Here is an 18,791-nt window from a genome sequence, read left to right on the forward strand (position 1 = left end):
CCTGTTGCACTGGTATGATATATCCATCGATGGGAAGGAGAATAACCCTTGCTGGCACATGTAGATACAAAGGCAGTTGGGCTTGCACAGCTGCTTGGAGAAGACCTCACCATCCTGTCCAACATGCTGTGTCAGGGCTGCTGAGGCACCGAGGGGCTCATCCTGCCAGGGTACAGCTGCCATCACACCCCAATGATTGCGCAGTAAAAGCACGATGCCACCCACACATGGTGCTTTGTGCAGCCAAGCTGAAAGCTCAGAGCCTAATGAGACACAGGGTCCCCAAGGAAACACCAGCAGCAGAGCACGAAGGGAGGGAGAGTTGTGATATGGGTCACAGCAGCAAAAAAGAAAAGAAAAAAAGAAAAAAAAAAAAGGCAAATGAATGCATTTGTCATGGCCCTCGCTGGGTGATGGAAGCTTCAGAAAGGAGAGGGCAGCAGCTCCTAAAACCTCACTTATTGTTGGATATTCCTGCAGTGTTTAAGAAACTAGAGAGCTGCCCCAGGCCTGGGCAGCCATGAGAAGCCACGCTCACCAGGACCCCCCTGCACGGTGCATCAGGCCCACAGGACCCCTCCCCAGCCCCACTTCAGAGCAGGAGGCTAAATCAGAGGGAAGCATTTAAAAGCACTCTTTACACCCAGCTCAGAAGCTGACGGAGCACAGCACCAATGCCTGATCATTACGGAAACATCAGGATGCATAAGAGCAAGAAGAAAAAAGGAAACTCGTGTAAGTAAGAGCTGAAAAAAATCCACTGGGAGACCTAGAAACTAACAGCTAACTTGTCTACCGCCAGTAACAGCCGGCAGAAAGTAGGCATTAAAAATAAAAAATAATAATATAAAAAAGCAGTCTGATGAGGTCTGGTCACCTTTCATTCCAGACACCAAAATGCTTCCTTGCAGGGCTATGGTACAAGATGAAACAAGGCTTTTTCTTGTTGCCACCTTATTTCTGCTGGAGATGGAGCAGAGGCAGCACACAGCTCGTTCGCACCCCACGCGGGCACAGTCCCGACTCTGATCTCCCCCAGCCAGGGCTTTTACTGGCATCGCTCACACAAGTGTAAGGAAGGAAAGCCCACCCATTCCTTCGCCAGCAGGACGGCACGTGGCTTCACATCCTCTTCCCAACCATGCATCCCAGGCACCTGGAGGGCCGGGAGGAGCCGCTGGGTGCAATGGCCCTATCAAATGTCCATGAGGTCGGTCAACGCAGAGACAAAACATGCCTGTCCTACCCACACACACCCCCCCACACACCTCTCCAGAGCCCGGCAAATAAGCCCCTGTCTACAGCGAACGCTGCTGGACACGGCCCTGGGTCTGAATTTACCAACACATAGAGCAATAATTAAACAGGGACACGAGATGGTGAGGAACAACACAAAAATAAATATCTCTTACGTTTTGTTAAATTCAGCAATTTACAAGGCTGGAATAATTAGTGGTTTAAAATGTTTTGACACAAGCAGCCCCAATAATCATGATAAATCATATCAGGCATATGCCCAGATCCTTGAAGTGACAGATGACAAACAGAGCAGTGACAAGACGTTCCATCACATGGGGAATCATTGAGTTAATGGAAGAATTATTGCTTCTGAAATCCACTCCAGTCCTATTGTGGGGAACATTCCAATTTATCAAAGCCAAATGAACATTAATTGCTGCAGCCTGGTAAGTTTTCGAGCTGCTGTGACCTTCATTGAATTTTAATCCAAAACAGATAAGATTTACTTCCACACAAGAGGAAACAACACAATTAAACCCAAATGACAGCTAAGATTATGGGGAAAAAACACAACAGGCATAATGACAAAAATATTGATTTCTTTCTACTTGACACTGAGAAAAAAAAATAAAGGTAAATAAATAAAATCTAGCATGTGCTTATTTGTTTTTTTCCCCCCTTTCTCCCTTCTTTTCATTTGGGAGACAAATTTCAGATGCTCAAGCCAAAAGGAAAGGGGTGGCAGACAGTAATGGAGACTGAATTCCCTTTAACTGCAGTAATTAATGTTATGTCTCATTGGGGAGAGATTAAGAAAAAGCAATGAGGAAAGGAAAAAAAAAATAAAAATCAAGTATTATTTTGCTGTCAAAGATGCCCTTGAGCTTGGGAAGGGAGGTGTGAAGGTGTGTCAGGGTTGGCCAGGGCAGACAGTGGCCCCATGTACACAGGGCCATGGACACTGATGGCCCCTTTCCTGCTGCACTGGAAGCAAACCCTCCCCAAACCAGAAAGCCATGCACTGACAGCAAAATCACTAGAAGGAGGAGTAAAACCAGGATTTACACCCCCCCCCGAAGCCCCCACACAGCACAGAGGGGGTCTTTGGCTTTCAAAGCAGAGCAGGAGCGACCAGCCAAGTCATAAACATCTAGACAAATCCAAAATAACGTTCCCATCAGAGGGAGCTCAGCTTGGAGATGTCTTGCTGCCCAATAAAGCTTTGCCAGAGCACTCCCTAAGCGTGGGATTAGTGAGATCCCCCAGGCAAACCTTCCCCGGCTTTCTATAACTCAGCCAGAGGATGAGGAGACAGGTAAAAGTAAGTGTTACAGCCACTTAAAGGAGATGGAAGGAAGCACTTTCCCGTGTCTCCTCCTGTCCCCCGTAGCGAGATGCTGGGCTGATGATGAACGGGGCACACAGAACCTGAATGCCAAGGCAGCGCTGGGGTGGGCTGAAACTCCTCCTGCGTAGTGGGAACGGTGTTTTAGCCCATAGAAAGAATGCAGGAGACATCAGGCTTTATGGCAGGAAGCAGAAGGAAAAGTATTTGAGAATCTGAAAAGGAGGACACGGAGATGTCCGCTTGCATCTCGAGGCAGGAGAAAGGATACGGACACGGCGGGCGCAGGGGAGGACAGGAGGGGGGTACCACACAGCCCCCCATGCTGGGATCTGGCACAGCCGGGGAATCCTGCTGCTGGGGAGGGCAAGAGTGATGGGACTCTCTGGGATGCGATTTAGCTGGGGTCAGGAAGGAAAGTAAAGGCGTGGGAAAGCAGCCTGAACAGAGCCCGGGGACTCAGATGAAATATTTCACCCAAGAAACAAAGACTTTTTTTACCCCATTTTACTTTAGCTGCAGAACTCCATGTGGTCTTGAGGGGGAAAAAAACCAACCAAACACACATTTATCTTCTGTTAGTAACTCAAAACTTGGCTCGGGTTCACTCAAAAAGTTAATGAATCTTCTAAAAAATCTGGGCAAAGTTTCAAGTCTGTGCTGCAATCCTGACCCAGGGAAGAAACATGCAGGGCTTCTGCCTCCCCAGGGACACGCATGCAGCCCAGACCCACATCCCTGCCTGAGACCTCGGCTCCCGTTGCGAGGAGTATCAGGATTTATACAGAAAGTGGAATTATGGCTCATTCTGTGCAGGAGGAACATTTGTTTCTCTCCTGTCTTTCCCGTGCTTTTGCAGCAGGGCAGGAGAGGCTCAGAGCACAAGTTAACTCTCACATCAAAGCCAGAGATGCTCCCGTGCTATCAGCTTCAGCAAGATGTGGCAAAGCATACCTTCACCAGCTAGCCCAGAATTAGAGTGCAAAAATATTTCTTCTGTGATATGCACAGCAATGCCTTCAGCTCCAGCCCACTGGCATCGCTGCTCCTGCACTCTGAGATACAGCAAATGAAGGCTCTGGGCAGGAACTCCTCAAAAAAACTAATTTCTCTCTCCAAAGCATCAATTCATTACAATCATTACGTTGTTTTTTAGAAAGATCAGCTTCAGCAAGGTCTGAGGACCAGGACTGAATCTCTCCCTACTAAAGAAAATCTGCATTTCAAGCAATTGCAGTAATCACCAAGCTCCAGAGCCACTGTCCCCTGCAGCCACAGGCCTCTTCTCCATGGCTCAGGTTTGCCCACAACAGCCAAGCAATCCCACACTCAAACCCAGGATCGAGCTTTTCACACCCTAGACCTGGGGTTTGCTGTCTTCATTCCTTGCTCTGTCTCTCACTTATTGTTTCAGGCTCATTTTCTAAGTACACCAGTTTCACCTTTTTCCCCCCTCAAAACTCCATCACACTTACATTTTTAGCAGGACATAAGAAACGTTCCCCATCCAGCCCAGTAAGCTGCAGTCCCCAATTCCTTTCCCTTCTGCCATCCTGCTATCACACTGCCTCTTATCTCGCCCAACAGCCTTAATGCAAAGCCTCTCTCCGTGCTCATAGGCACTCAGTGCCCGATCCAAAGCCCCACTGAAAAGGGCTGAGATGCTCAAAACCACCAGATTTAAGTTGTAAAAGCCAAATAGCCACTTGTTCACATGGAAAAATAAAGGCTTCGTGCAGCCAGCATCACTGCTTCTCCTTCCAAAATGAAGGACAGGCTGTGGAGGTGACACACAGGTTCCAAGAGATGTACAGAATCGCCTTTTGCAGAGGGTTGCTGCAATGGGATTCCCCAATCCTATAAAATACTTTGGGCAAATAGATGACATGCATATACACAGGCTCTACAAGCCTAACTTCTTTTTTTCTTTTATTGACAAGATAGTTTATCCCAATGGGAGTTAAAGGAGAATACATTTAGTCCCATTTTACAGATGGAGCTCTAAAGCACAGAGGAATGATGGACCAGATCCAAATACGTAGGCAACCACCTCACAAGATGCTGAAGTAAGCATTTTAAAAGGCAACAGAGCACATACATGATCTGTTAATAAAAGGTCACATAAACACCTGAGATGGAGATATTTAAAGCATCTGAACCGTCTTCTCACTTTTAGGCCAAGCTCATCCTTTGCAAGAGAAGCATCCTGCTACAGCCCATATTCACTAAATAGGTAAAATTCAGTTTCAGAAAGCTTCATAAAGAAATGACCAAGCCCAAAATCTTGCTTTTGCACATGCCCAAATGCAAGACCAAGGAGAAATACTCCACTAAGACACCTCGCCAGTTGCTAGGAGGAACCACAAGCTCCCTTGTCACTCTCCCAACAGCTTCTTTCCTCCAGTCTGTTGTTTTATTTCATTTTCTTGAAAGACCAATCACTCTTTTTTACTGGCCCATTCAAACACATCTCTCTGTCTGGAGGCCCAACTGAGAAGGGACACAGACATTTGCAACCCGGACTCGCCAACCTGCTCCTTGTCACCACCCTCCCATCACGATCTGGCTGCCAGCCACCATCCCCTCCCAGAGGGCCCTCTGTCCCCTCTGATGCCATTGGCAACTTTCACTCACCATGACTGAGATATGAAGAATGTGCATCTGCTCCTCCACTATCTCCGAAGGCTCCTGGAGGCTGGGGGGGGTGGCCCGGGACAGCTGCTCAGCACTGCTCATGGAGACGTGGAAGTACAGGGTGCCGTTCTCCAGCCACTGCTGCTTCCAGTGCACCAGCGAAATGTCAGCCACGGTCCCCGACATCTCTGCAGGGACAAAACATGAAACTGAGGACCAGCTTTCTCCATGATGCTCAAAGGCAGTATGCTTAGTGGTTCTGAAAATCAGGACTTTTGAGTCTTACCCCTAGTACCGCTTCTGATCTGCAGGATGAGCTCAAGCTTCGTTTTTTGGATTTGTCTGCTATTTCCCCATATATTAACAGTAACAGTTATCTTCCTTAATAAAAACCAAGGGGCTACAGTGTGCCTTGGGATTTCTAGACAAGAAAGGCAACAACTGTAAATAACATGTTGCACAAGGTGCTGTTAACGTCCTAGAGCTCTCCCAGCAAAAAGGCTGGAAGAAGCTCCTAGAGATCTGCAGCCAAGCCCAAGGGAGGTTTGCTGCTCGGCACAGGGCAGAGGGAGGACACTTGGTGCCCAGCAAGCCAAAACACAAGACACCAGCACACGCTCTACTGGCATTTACAACAGAAACCTTCCCCCAGGTTGCGAGGTAACACTACAGTTGTATTTAGCAGGGACATTCCCAGCACAGACTAATGAGCACCAGCAAGGAGAGATAACCGCAAGACTTGACAAATATCTATTGACATTGGGGTTGCATGTCTGTCAGTCGTCTTGTGCAGCCTTCTGTTAGTTTTACATCCCACCTGATCCTGATTTACAGCATACACCCTGGGAGCCAGAATTACAGCATCCCGGCACACACATCCACTGTGGCAGCTTCCCCTGATTTAGGGCACCACACCTGACTAATTAGGGGCTTGGACAATCCAGGCACCGTGTAACCAACAGCACAGCCCCTGATCTGCAGCCTCTGTCACAGCCAGAGCCTGAGCAGCAGCTCCTGCCTCAGCCCGGCAGCAGCAGACACAGGCAGGAGCGCTGACAGCTCCACAGCTGCCCATCAAGTTTTAAACGGAGCTCTGCAAAGAACTGCTTTGGCAGTTTGGCAGCCGAATCAAAACCGAAAAAAAAATACTAGTGCAAAATGAGCCAAAATATTTCTCCTTCCACCACCTCTTTTTTTGTGTTTGTTTTTCCATTTGCAATATAAGCAATGGGAAGCAAGTCAGGTCCTCTTAGTCACTGGGCCCACGGCTTCAGCAATCACCCGCTTTGTGGGAGACCCAAATCCAATTCCCTCCTATTCAGGAAGAGCAACCAGGTGTAACAGGCCGTGTACAGCCTGCATGGCGTGGCTGCTCCAGAAAGGCCAACAGCACGAGTTCAGGTTCCCCTGGCATCACAATGGGAATGGAGACAAGGTCCTTCTCCACACCTTGGCCACAGAGCATCATCCACATGAGGGTCAGCGGGGAGGACAGGGCTTGTTCCCCTGAGGACAAAGCAGCCAGGGAAAGGCAGTGGCACTTTGACTTTCATTTTCCTGAACCAGCTGGACAAAAGCACATCCAGTTCCAGCTCCCAGCAGAGACAAAGGAAGGAGCAAGCCTGGCTGAAGCTGTCCTGAGGAGTTACCCACACCTTTCAAGACAAGATGCTTCAAGACACTTGGGTGCTGGCTCACAAGCAGCCACACAGGCTAGAAGACCAGGCATTTTTCCACTTCTACAGACCCACATCCCAGCCCAGCAAAAAAACCTCTTGATCCTTCAGGAGCAATTTTTCTTACCCCTGAAATCAATACATTTTCCAGCAGCAAGCTCCTCCCTTTCCAACATGGGTTAGAACGGAGCCAACCACCCCCTGCCCACAGAGAAGTCCCCATCACACCCCTGGTCCAGCAGGATCCCCCCTCGCTGCACAACCCGGCTAAGGGCAGGGACAAGGTTACCCCATTACTGCCAACTCCCTGATTCAGCACCTCACTAATTACACTACTGACATACCTGAGCCAGCTGCACTGTCACCTGAATCTAATTGGAGGGCTGTGCTCATTATCTCTGCCTCCCCAGCACAGTGCCGGTCATTATCCCCAATCTCTGAGCGCATCTGAGCACTCAAAGGAGAAAAACTAAACAGCTTCTGACCATGCACAGGATCCAGCAAGAGCCCACGCTTGCACGTTGGAGGGGACACATGAACTCCCTGTCATGTCTCTGTCACTGCAGTGAGATCGCTCCTAATAATCTCTTCCCTCCTTTAATATAAATAGTCTTTTGCTGGAGCAAATCAGTAGCAAGAGGTGCTGCTTGCACTCTTTACCTTGTAAATCAGGCCAGCCCTGCCAAGACAGCAGCCTGCACAAGACCTGGAAATCTAATGAAGTGAGTCTTGTGTCTCTCACCTCCAAAGAGGCTAAAGGAGAAGGTTTCTTATAGTGGTAAAAGTAAGAACAAAGCGAGAGGAATATCAGGGCTGCTTAATTGCAGTCATCTTCCTAGCAATACTTCAAAGGTCTGTACTGAAAAGCATCTCCTTGTCTAATTAAAATTGCAACAAATGCTACTTGCAGGAGCAAAAGCACTAACTCAGCTTTGGGATAGATATCACAAGCTCTTCCACAGAGGCAAACAGCCCATGGGACAGCACAGAAGCATCACGAGACAGGACTCTCTTCATGCAAAGCTATCTTAGTTCTGTTCCAAGGGACAGTCACCCGTAGGAGAGGATGGTTTACAGCATTACACACCCATCACACACACATCCCTGCAGCAGACACCCCTTTCCAAAAGAGCTCAGCCAAGGAGGTTTATATCGCCCAGCCCGTAGCACAGACCTGATGTGGGTGCCACCAGAACCCCACGGCTATGGTTCCCAAAGGCTACATCACATTAGGGAAAAAGCCTCCAGGGTCAATCTTTCTCCAATTTTTTTTCCCTTGCACGTTCATTTTTGAATGGGATGTTTAAAAGGATCACAGAGAACATTTCTGGGGAGTTCTGAGATACAGGCAATTTTTTGGATTTTAGCCTAGACTGAAGATAAGCCTGTTTCATTTTCAAAAGGTCTCTTCCAAAAGTAGAAACTTCAATTTAACATTCATTTCACAATTTTAAGCAAACCCAGCAGCGAGGCAATTTCTGATGAAAGCTGGCTTGCCAAGCCTGGGTACCATTTACCATACATTTATAAATACCTGTATGTTCTTCACCCCCGCAGCCCATGTTGCTGGAAACCTGGCCATTACTACTCCCAGCATTGCCAGGATATCATGAGCCTTCAATCAGATTTGCTTCTCACAAAAAAAGAAAAGCCTTTTCAAGCCCTGTTAGCTGCTGAACCCTTCAATATCCAAACACAGGAAAGTTTCTTGGCCTCATATACTTGACATGAATATTATACTGCCTGTGTTTCACTGGACACGCATTGTCACTCCACTATCTACACGGTAGTTACAGGAGCGATAGCCCGTCCATCAGAAAGGATGCAATAGTCTGCAGCAAGATTGCCTGTTATCAGAGCTTTCAAGTGCTTTTGGAACAAATTAAGGGTATTCCTGCACCAAAACAGAATGAGATACAGTTAAGGTTTTAAACGGGCAGCAATGGAAAAGCACTTGTAGGCTATAGCTATTTAAAATCCTGGCATCTAGCAGATGGGGAGTTCTCAGACAGGGTTCAAACACAGCTTCGTGGGTAAAATACTGAGTAAAACAGCCAAACAGACCGCAAAACGTCTGCCATGCTATCTTCCTACCTGCTCACTGCACCCAACAAAGAGCAGCAAAGAAGGGATGACGAGGGTCCTCCTTCCCCACAGCAGCCAGCCAGACCCCTTCTCCCCATACAAAGCCCACAGGCAAACGTGTTTCTCCATCCCAGAGCAGAGATGTCGCCTCTCCAGCCTCACCTGACTGTCTGCCCCCAACTCATCACATCTGCCCTTCATCTCCCACCACACAGCTCAGCTGAGCCCACAGGCAGCACCACTTCCCCCATCACCTGACCATGGTCTGAATTTAAAGAAAGGGCACACAGAGCACTTTCTCTTTTTCTGCCCTTCTCCAAGCTCTGGGTCTTAGAAAACTACAGTTGCCATGTTTTCCTTGGAAATCAAACAAGCAATCCAAACAAAACCTTTCCTGGAGCTCAGACCCTGACCTGGGCTCATACCCACCAGGTCACCCACCCAGGGCAACAGAGGGGCAGGCAGAGGACTGCAGCAACTGCAGCAAGATCCCTCCCAACTGATTCTCTTAATTCCATTTTTCCCTTCACTGTTGCTACAATCCTTACATATAAACATTTCATTGAAGTCTTCAACTTGTATTACAATCAAACTTAAAAGCAAAAGGGCCTAAATGCATTTGGTTGGGAACCAAGACGATTCCCATAAAAGCAGATTATGCTGACATGATGAATATAAAATGAAACAGCAGATATTAAAGTTGGAGGATTGTTACTCCATGCCTTCAGGCTCCAGGCTGCCCTACCCACCTCCTCCCTCCTCTCCACCCCCTCCCATTCTGTCTTACTGAAGGCAGAGAGCAGGCAGAGATAGCCATTTCACCTCTGCCTTCTCCGAGGCAGGCTGCCAGGCTTGAAATATTCACCAGCTCCCCCAGCCCCCCCCCACGACCTTATGCAATGCTTCAACATTCATCAGTTATTCGGGAGGTTGCAGCCCTGCCTTATCTGTCATGGCGTTTTACAAAGCCTGTTTTGTATTTAATTGGCTTGTTCTTGCTAATCTACCGTGATTATTGTATTTTTATTTAATTCTTGAAGGTCATTATTAAAATAAGCCATTTTGCTTACAGCAGTTCATCCCTGCACGATTCCCCACCCCCAGATAACCAAACCCTCCTTGCGCTTCCCCTCCTCTCCGCTCCCCAGCGCTGCTCAGACCCTGGGGCCTGCTGGACACCTTTACTATAAGGACCAAATCCTTGGTGTGACGCCTGAGAAGCCTGTGAGTAACTTCCAGTGCACAGATCCAGGCTCCTTCTGCCTTTCTCCTCACCACCTGCTTCATCCCAGCAGGATCTGCACCCTGCAGCCAGACTTCATCAGCTCACCTGCACAACTCATCCTCTTAATCTGCTGGCAGAGGAATAGCTGGAGATCTGTTTAGCGATTACATTTCCTTTCACGGCAGGCTCAGAAACATGATCCCATCTCGCACAAAAAGCCAGCACTGACAACTGCGTCGTCCTCTTCTTGCCTGTGCTTCACCCCTAATCCTGCAACCCCATTTCTCCTGCTATTAGTCCAGGGGCTCTTCTGAGTTAATGTTCTCCAGAGGCGCCAACCTTCGGTGAAGTGTTAGTTTATAGATTCTTCAGTGCTAGCTACCACTTATGCTAATAAACCAAATTTATGCAGAAAGTCATAAACAGAGAGCTCTCCCCAGTGCCCTTGCCAGCACAGGATTGCTCCCTGCAGAATAGATTATCGCACTCTGTGCAGACTAGCTCCAAAACGACTCGAGTAATGGGGCTTCCCCCATGCTCCCCAGGGGACTATTCTGCTGTCAAACAGACCCTAACAGTTCTAAGGGTTTGGGTCTTTTGGTGGCAATATGTGGTGGGTTTTTTTATCCCAATCATTAGCTCAGTTCTTTTTTTTTCGCCCCCCTTCCCCTCTGCTCATTTTTTAACATGTTCCTTCCCTTCTACATCTATGCCCCTGCTCCCCCAGCAATACTCCCCAGGGCAACAAACAAACACAGCTGCACATCGTAAAAAGTAATAGAGAAGCTCAGAAGTTTACGAAGAGGGGAAAAAAAGATGACAAGCTCCCTCTGATCATCTCTTTTCAAAGTCCCTCATCTGTGAGGAACACAGTGCTGCACCCGCAGGGCATTTCGGGGGTGGCTTCGGCGCGGTGCGTGTCTGCTGGGACACGGTGCGTGTCCGGGGATGGTGCTGGATGGAGGAGGGCTTCAGGGAGCCTTGGCCTTGGGGTGGTCCATGGGGCACCCCGCCAACACTGTGGGCAGGCTGGGACACCCTCTCTGCACCTCGTTTGCTCTGCCAGCAGCATTGCACGTCTGACTTTGGACAGGGAAAATGTCAGGTACCCCAGGGCAAGATGGGATTTGCAGTAAAGTGGGTTTGGCTGTTTAGGCTTTGCTCAAGCTGCTGGGAAGGAGAACAAGAATCCAGGTTTCAGGCATGCTACTGGGACCAGCTACCTCAAAGACCACATAGACGTGGTAAGAGCTGAGCTGCCACGGAAGGGTCCCTGACAACCAGAGCAACACGACTGAAGGTGAGGGCAGATCCCGCACTAAGCAGGAACTCAAGAAATGAGGAAGCCTCCTCAGCTCGGATAAAGAGCCTGCCTCTCCCCACAGCCAGGCTGGAGAGGCACAGGGGCACGGGCAGTTACGGAGGAGCCCCGGGGCAGAGCAACCCCCTCCACTGCCAGGGACAGCATCATCAGTACCACCTCACCCTCTGCACTATCAAAGGCAGGTGACAGACACACAACCAGCACAACACCACCAACACCCGCTCTGACACTGCTGCAAGCAGACAACACGCCTCTGTGCAGTCCCAGGACACACAACCTCCAGACCCAGCTAGCACACAGCCCCATCCCACAGCGCCAGTACGGCATCATGGGTACAGAAAGCTGTGACCAGGTGTTGCCCCCAGCTTCACGGTGCCTTGGCCAAAGAGCCTTCCCAGAGACTTTTTAGAAAACGCTGGGAAGGGCTTTGCACAGACTCTGCCCTGTGCAGGGGTGACTCCCAGGCTGAGATTGTCAATGCTTTTGGCAACAGCGAGGAGCCACCAAGCACCCCAGCAATTCTTCCCTCACAAACACCAGCACCCCTTGTTTCTGGAAGAGGTGGAAGCCTACCACATACATCTTAGCTTGTGGGCCTGAAGATTTACACCCTTTTATCAGTAAAACTCTCCCCACCAGCTACAATTTGGTGGGAGCAAGATTTGTCAGTACATCTGCACCCACAATGCAGGGGTACATGGCACCCCTTCACCTGGTGCTCTTCCCAAGCCCATTCACCTTTGCAGAAAAAGGGACTGTCATCCTGCACATGGCACAAAGTAGGACACACGCAGTGTCTGAGAGGGATGTAAGGGAATGAATGCATTGAGCCGGTAAATTCAGCCACTGAAATCAGTGAGTCCCAACTCAGGAAGGGCTCTCCTCGCTCCCATCGCGTTTCACCATCGAGCTATTAGAGCCACGCAATGTACCAGCTGTCCCTAGGGTGGCCCACAGCCTCTGCCCAGCTGCAGCAGGCACCAACATCAATCCTTACACTCCCCTGCCCGATCCTCCAACTCTGCTCCAGCCCTTCTGGGGCAGCCCATGCAATTTGCCATGAGCTGGTGTCACACTCAAGGGCCCAGTGATGGTACTGGATTTACTCCAGTTAATGTCAGGAACAGTGAACTCAGCCAGGACACTGGGATTCTTCCTGTCTTCCCACCAACCTTATTCATAAGCATGTTTTTTGGGTTGGCTTTTTTAAAATATAGTATTTTACGTAGATGTAATTATTGTGAAACGCAGCAAGAGTTCAGCAGCCTGCATCATCATGCTGATGATCCAGGAGAGGAGACACAGTGAGCAGGGAGGACAGAGTCAGCCCCTTCCATGATTCAGCCCCTGGAAACACTTCGAGACAACCGGCGGGTCAGGCTGCTCCAATACAGCTCTATCACTCCTGGCTCTGGAGCCCTCTGCACCGTCCCCACATCCCTTCAGCCTTTCTAATCGCAGGCTTTAGGGTCCCTATATACATCAGTGAGAGGATATTGATTTGCCTGCACTGCCTACAGATCATAATCTGACTCTACACACCTTAAAGAAGCTCAGCACATGCTCCACGTTCTTAGAGCTGCTTTGATTGCAATTCAGTCTCTAGTACATTACCCTTATTTATAATGCCAGGGCTTCAGCGTGGCGCCTCAGGCGCTCTAAAATTATTACAGGGCCCTTTTGACTTTCAATTCCCTTCCATTCAATTCCATTTTTATTTGTCAGCAGAGACTGCCATTGACCAGCAGTGGAAGCCAACTGCACGCAGGCAGACGGCGCTACTCCGCATTAAGCCAGTCCTACAGAAATTACTCACACACAGCTCAACACGAAGGGTCACCTCAGTTTGAACGAGAAATGCCAGGTCTGGAAGAACAAGCGGCAGAGCGCTCCTGGGTGCAGCTTCCTCAGAGAGATGAGACATCCTGGCTTGGAGCAGCACTGGGGGGGGCTCAGCCGCAGCCCCTCAACAGTGCCGTCCACCCAGCTGATGTAGCCTTCGCCCAAAAAAAAGGCAAAGGAAAATGACTTGAAGTGTCAGAGCCCCTCTTGCATATCCTGCAGATACGAAGGGCCAGGCTTGTAAGAGGGATGGGTGTGAACATGGTGCCTTGATGCACAGGTTTTGTTTAGTGGCCCTCCCTCCTTCCCCAATCCCAAGCCCTCAGTTAAGGCACAGAAGTTTGCTTTGGAGGTGCTTTGGGGTTCTACTGAAAAGCTCAAGCTTTGCCATTTCTCTGGAGCCTCCTGGCTCACCCAAGAGAGACACAGGGTTCAGTTTTGAAAGAGCACCTGAAGATGTGAGAAAGAAGGAAGAGCCAAGTCTTTCCTCTTGTCACAGGAGAAAGAGCTGCCAGCCCACGGAAGTTGTTGCTGTAGAGATGCATGAGGAAAGCTGCAAAAGTCTTCTGTTCCCCACTTACTCCAGATACTCAAAACCAACAAGACACAGACCTGATAAATGGGGAGAAAAAAGTCTATCTGAAAGGCACAAGCACCAGTTTTTGATGGTCCAACTATTAATAGAACCAACATCTTTGAAGAGGAAGCTTTTCTGTGGGTAATGGGCACACAACACTGCCAGCCCTGGCCCGTTGCTGTTTCAAGGATGGATTAAATGAAGCAGGTTTTCATGAAGACAGTAGGGAAGTCCTGGCTCAGAAAATTCAGTGATGTGCAGGGGATCAGCAGATGTGCTGCATCAGGGCAGGCAACTCTGCTCAGCCCTAAGCCCTGCAGGGACCTGGTCTGCCCAGCTCCAGGTGACAGCCTGCACCCGGTGCCGCATGGGACATCTCTCCATCGCTGCCCCTGTCCTGCACGGGACTCCAGAACGTCTGAAAACCCCAGTTTGGCTTCTGCAGGACCACTACAAGCACTAGAGGGTCTATTCCCACTGCACATCCAGGGGAGCAAACTTTAAAAGCCTTCACTAGGCACCTGGGCAAGAAAAAAGGCCCTGTTTAATCCTCAAGCCCAGACACAGTTCAGCTAAGCCGAGGTGCTGGTGCTCGGAGGTGCCATCACCTGCCACTGCAGATTGCTGCCTGCATGGTGACACTGGAGCTTCGCTTGGAGCCTGAACGGATCTGAAGTGCCTAATGACACAACCGGAGGCTACTGAGCGAGAGCTGCTGTGTGCGATAACCACTCGCTTGATTTTTCACAGCAGCTGAGGGAGCACGAGGGAGGCAGCCGTGCAGGCAAGGCACAGGCAAGGCACAGGCAAGGCACAGGCAAGGCACAGGCAAGGCACAGGCAAGGCACAGGCAAGGCACCATGCGTCACCTGCAGGGACAGCACGCGGTCCCTGAGTGGGCAGCACACGCTGGCACATGGAGACGGGGCCGGGTGGGTTCTGCTGATATTTTAATTCAAGTCCCACAGCAAATGAGAGAAGGTGCTCAGTCAGCTCCAGCCTGCTCACATCCCTCCTGCTTTCTTTTCCTTGACACAGGCATTAGCTAGTGAGGCTGGGGAGGTGATGCCTTATTCCAGGACAGCCAGCAGCACCTCAAACACAGAAGCCATGGCAGCTGAGCAGGCCCAGGAGTCATTACAACACTAGATGAGGCTTGTGCAAAGACAAAATTAATTAATTTTTGGATAACTACCCCTACGGTCTCTTCCCTATGCAGGTGAGGGTGGTGATTGCAACTTTTTCTTTGACTTGGGAGTGTCTGCAGGAGTTGAGGGCTGGGAGCGGAGCAGGGCAGAGGGCAGCCCGCCACAGCGGGGTGGGCACCGAGGGGCAGAGGAGGACTGTCACACAGGTGAAGGGACAGGCCAGGCAGCGGGGACCGTGCTTCTCTTCCCCGTAAGCTGCAACAGGAGCAGAAGGACAACATGACCTATTCAGGTTACTTGAAGAGCGTTGCAAAGCCAGGCAGACTTCACAACAAAGCAGAACACTACGTTCATTTTATAGCATCTGCCGTTCTGCACAGCATGCGCTGGGGAGCGAGCGAACGGTGCCGGCCTCAAGGGGTGAGCATCGCTCAGAGCTTGATTAAAACTAGCCAAGTGCTTTATAACCTCTGTGCATTTTAAAATGTCTCTCTTTGGGAAACATACCTCTTAAAATGATAAGGTAGTTTGATAGCTCAGGGCACTGATCAAACTGTGAAGCAAAGTAATTTTTCTAGCATGGTTCCTCCATGGACCTCCCCTCCCAATAAGCTCTTGAGCACTGGGGGGTCCCAGCAGAAACTCCCCAAGTACTGGGATGGGATGGGCAGAGGAGAAGAAAGCAGGGAAGGAAAGAGGAGGCCTTTCTGCCTTCTAGAGAGACAAACACTAGGACGGTTCCACCTCCTGAGAGATGGACGTCCTTTTCCAAGGAGAAGGAGCCAGCAGTGCGAAGGGGAGGAGCTGGCTGCTGGCTGGGCATTTTCAGGAAAAAAACAGGTAGTGGATAGCTTGGGCTCTTCAGCCTGTGTGTCACCTGGAGCACCAGGTGGGTGCATCAGAAGCCAAGTAGCCTGAAAATTCTGGGCATACCCTTGCCCAAAAAGGCAAAAATATCGGTTACCAGGACTGAACATTTGCTGGAGCCCCTCCATGTGCATCGTGACGGGGCTCCTAAACTAAGCGGGTCCCTTCCCTTGCTGTCAAGGCATACATCCACAGTGGTTAAAAAGGATTAAGAGTCTTATCTCTTTCCTGGGAGTCACTTTTGAATGCTCGCTCCCTGGAAAGTCTCCAGTTCCCCAGAGCCTCCCAGGTACCTAATGAACCACCCAAGTATCCAGGTTCTGTGTTGGCTACACACAAACCCCAAATTCAGCTCTTAGAGAAACAAGTTCTTGCAACCTCACAGAAAATTCACTTCTCTCTAAGAGTATTGCACACCTTAACCCAGGAGAACCTCGCACATTTATCTACCCCTGCACCCAGAGGGATGCCACCAGCCCAGGACACACCGACAGCCTCCTGTTGGCCAAGCACCACTGGGTTTCTGCAGGAAAGGAGAGAAGCACAGCGAGGGCTATGCAAGAGCAGCCTACTGCTCCCAGAGGATGCCAACCTGGGGTGCCAGACCCCTCCCCGAGCAGGACAGACCACCTGGGCAGCCTCAGCCCTGGAGCAAAGGGCTGTGGTGGGCGGCTGCAAACCATCAGGCTGCCAGAAGCAAAAGGGTTTACTGAGACGTAGCTGTGAAAATCCTCACCTCTCTCTGGACTGACTCGCGCTGAAATGAACCGGACTCAAAGCAGCTGGTCTAAGAGCACGGAGAAGTCACTGGAGAGCTCAGAGTGGCATCGTAAGATGAGGAGACATTAAAATCCAAAACAATAAAAGCAACCATATTTATTAAGGCTTTTTGGAGCCTGTGGGCAAAATAATGTTTCCCCATTTAAAAGTAAGTAAGGCAAAAGAGAAGCTAAGCAATTTGTCAGAGTGTAGAAGCAACAAAGTGGCAGAGACCAATGCCCAAAGCAGCAATGTCCCCACAGCCCGGCTTGGCACAAGCAGGGTCCCTTTCTCCAGCCGCACAAGCAGTCACAGGTGTGCCAGCCACGTCATGCAACAAGTACTTCGCCTGCTGAAATACGAGAGCAATCCTGGGTCGCTAGAAAACCCTGCGTGCTGCCAAGGGCGGCCAGGCCTGTTACAATTTGGGGGGTGCCAGCCCTTGGCAGGGGCCAGGGAAATGCCTGTGATGGTGCCGGGGGTGCAATGCTGTGCGGGTCCCAGCCCGAGCCAGGCACAGGGAGGTCTCCAGCCACTGAGCTTGCCCAGAAGTTCCTCCAGCTCTGGTGGTAGCTCAAGCCCGTCAGTGCCACATCTTTCCAAACAGGCAGAGGAGGGCCAGCTGTGCTGTCACTGCAGCCCTAACCCAGCTTTGCAGGACATTTGCCAACTCACCATCAACCCACAACACCCCATAGAGTCCCACTCCTTCCCCAGACAGGTTGCTCAGCATTTTCCACCAGTGGAAATGCTTTGTGAGGCTCTTCCTGCCCCCCATCCTTCCCTCCCATCATTAACAACAGGTCTACCACCCCATTCCAGCCCTTCATCCTTATTTTCCCCTTCCCATCAAGTTCAGATCACTTCCCATCCCCTACCCCATTAGGAAAGGCTAATCCATGTCCCTGTTAACAGTGGACCTGGTCCCTCCATCATTAGCACACCATTAGATCCAAAAGCAGCATGGTTTCGTGGTTGTACCCCCATTTGCTGTCCTAACCAAGTCTCACGGAAAGCTGTATGGCAGCTGCCCAAAAAGGGCCACCTACACTGAGAAAGAGGAGACACAGAGTATTTCCACCCTTGATCTGCATACACAAAGGTCATGGGAAAGAGGCAGAGGGGGATGAATCCTTGCAGCCTCATTAGAGGGAAAGAAACTGTTTCTGCAAATAATAATTGATTTCTAAATTTATCCCCTAATTAAATAGGTTCCCTGGATGAATCTGCATGCAAGCTGCAAGGTGATGATTTAGTGCCTGACTTCCTACGGGAATGCATCAACACATGTTTGCAAATTGTCTCTCTCCCAGATTCAAAGGCAGGGTGATCATCTCCCCACACCAGCTCACCCAGAGCAGACGGGCCCCTCCTGCCACCTGGAGCTACCAGCAAGCCAAGCCAAGCTTTCCTCTGTGCCAGGTTTATCAGAGCCTCACACAGGGGAGGAGGGCATTTGTCACCTGTCTTGTCACTGGTCCCTGTGCTCCAACCCAGCAGGGACTCGCCCATGGACCAGAGCAGGGGACCCATCACGACCCTGCCTAAGCAGGAGGCTACTCACTCCCTGCCTAAGCAGGAGGCCAGTTGGAGGGTTTTTTGGCAGGCAGCAGCTGTAAAACTATGGCAGAACTGGAAATGCACTGCCTAAACTCAGCACGTAGCAACGGTGAGAATGAGAAACATTATCTCCAAAACATGCTCTTGCTTCTTACATCAATTCCATGGCTGTTCCTGTCTAGTCGCTTTGACTTTTTCCTACAGACACCATCAGCTAATAAAACCTCAAGAGACGGATCTTGGGATAAAACCAGGCTACAAGCTCTGCAAAAATTAAACACATTTATCACTCTTCTGCGGAGAGCTCCTTTTGGAAACCAGAGAGCCCTGATTCTCTCAGACAATCATCAAAGGACTTTGGACGCGAGAACTCCACGTTAGCTTGAAAAGGTGATGGTGCTGAGCAGCCCTGCCACGTTAAAGCCCACGCTAATTAATTCCTGCTGCCTGGGACTGTAAGCATGGGGCCCATAGCCTGTCCACTCACAGTGCTGGCTCAAAGCTCTCCCC

General features: G+C 50.0%; 1 protein-coding gene across 1 annotated transcript in view; it reads right to left on the bottom strand.

The window, feature by feature from the left end:
* The window catches only part of ASTN2 (astrotactin 2), a 360,643-nt gene that overhangs the window by 297,672 nt on the left and 44,180 nt on the right, over nucleotides 1-18,791 (bottom strand). Inside the window, exon 2 of the mRNA XM_074846673.1 lies at nucleotides 5,219-5,406. Within this exon, the coding sequence (XP_074702774.1) occupies nucleotides 5,219-5,406 (188 nt within the window). The remainder of the gene's footprint in view (nucleotides 1-5,218; nucleotides 5,407-18,791) is intronic.

The sequence above is a fragment of the Strix aluco genome, chromosome 20, assembly GCF_031877795.1.
Source record: "Strix aluco isolate bStrAlu1 chromosome 20, bStrAlu1.hap1, whole genome shotgun sequence".
Classification (NCBI taxonomy): domain Eukaryota; kingdom Metazoa; phylum Chordata; class Aves; order Strigiformes; family Strigidae; genus Strix; species Strix aluco.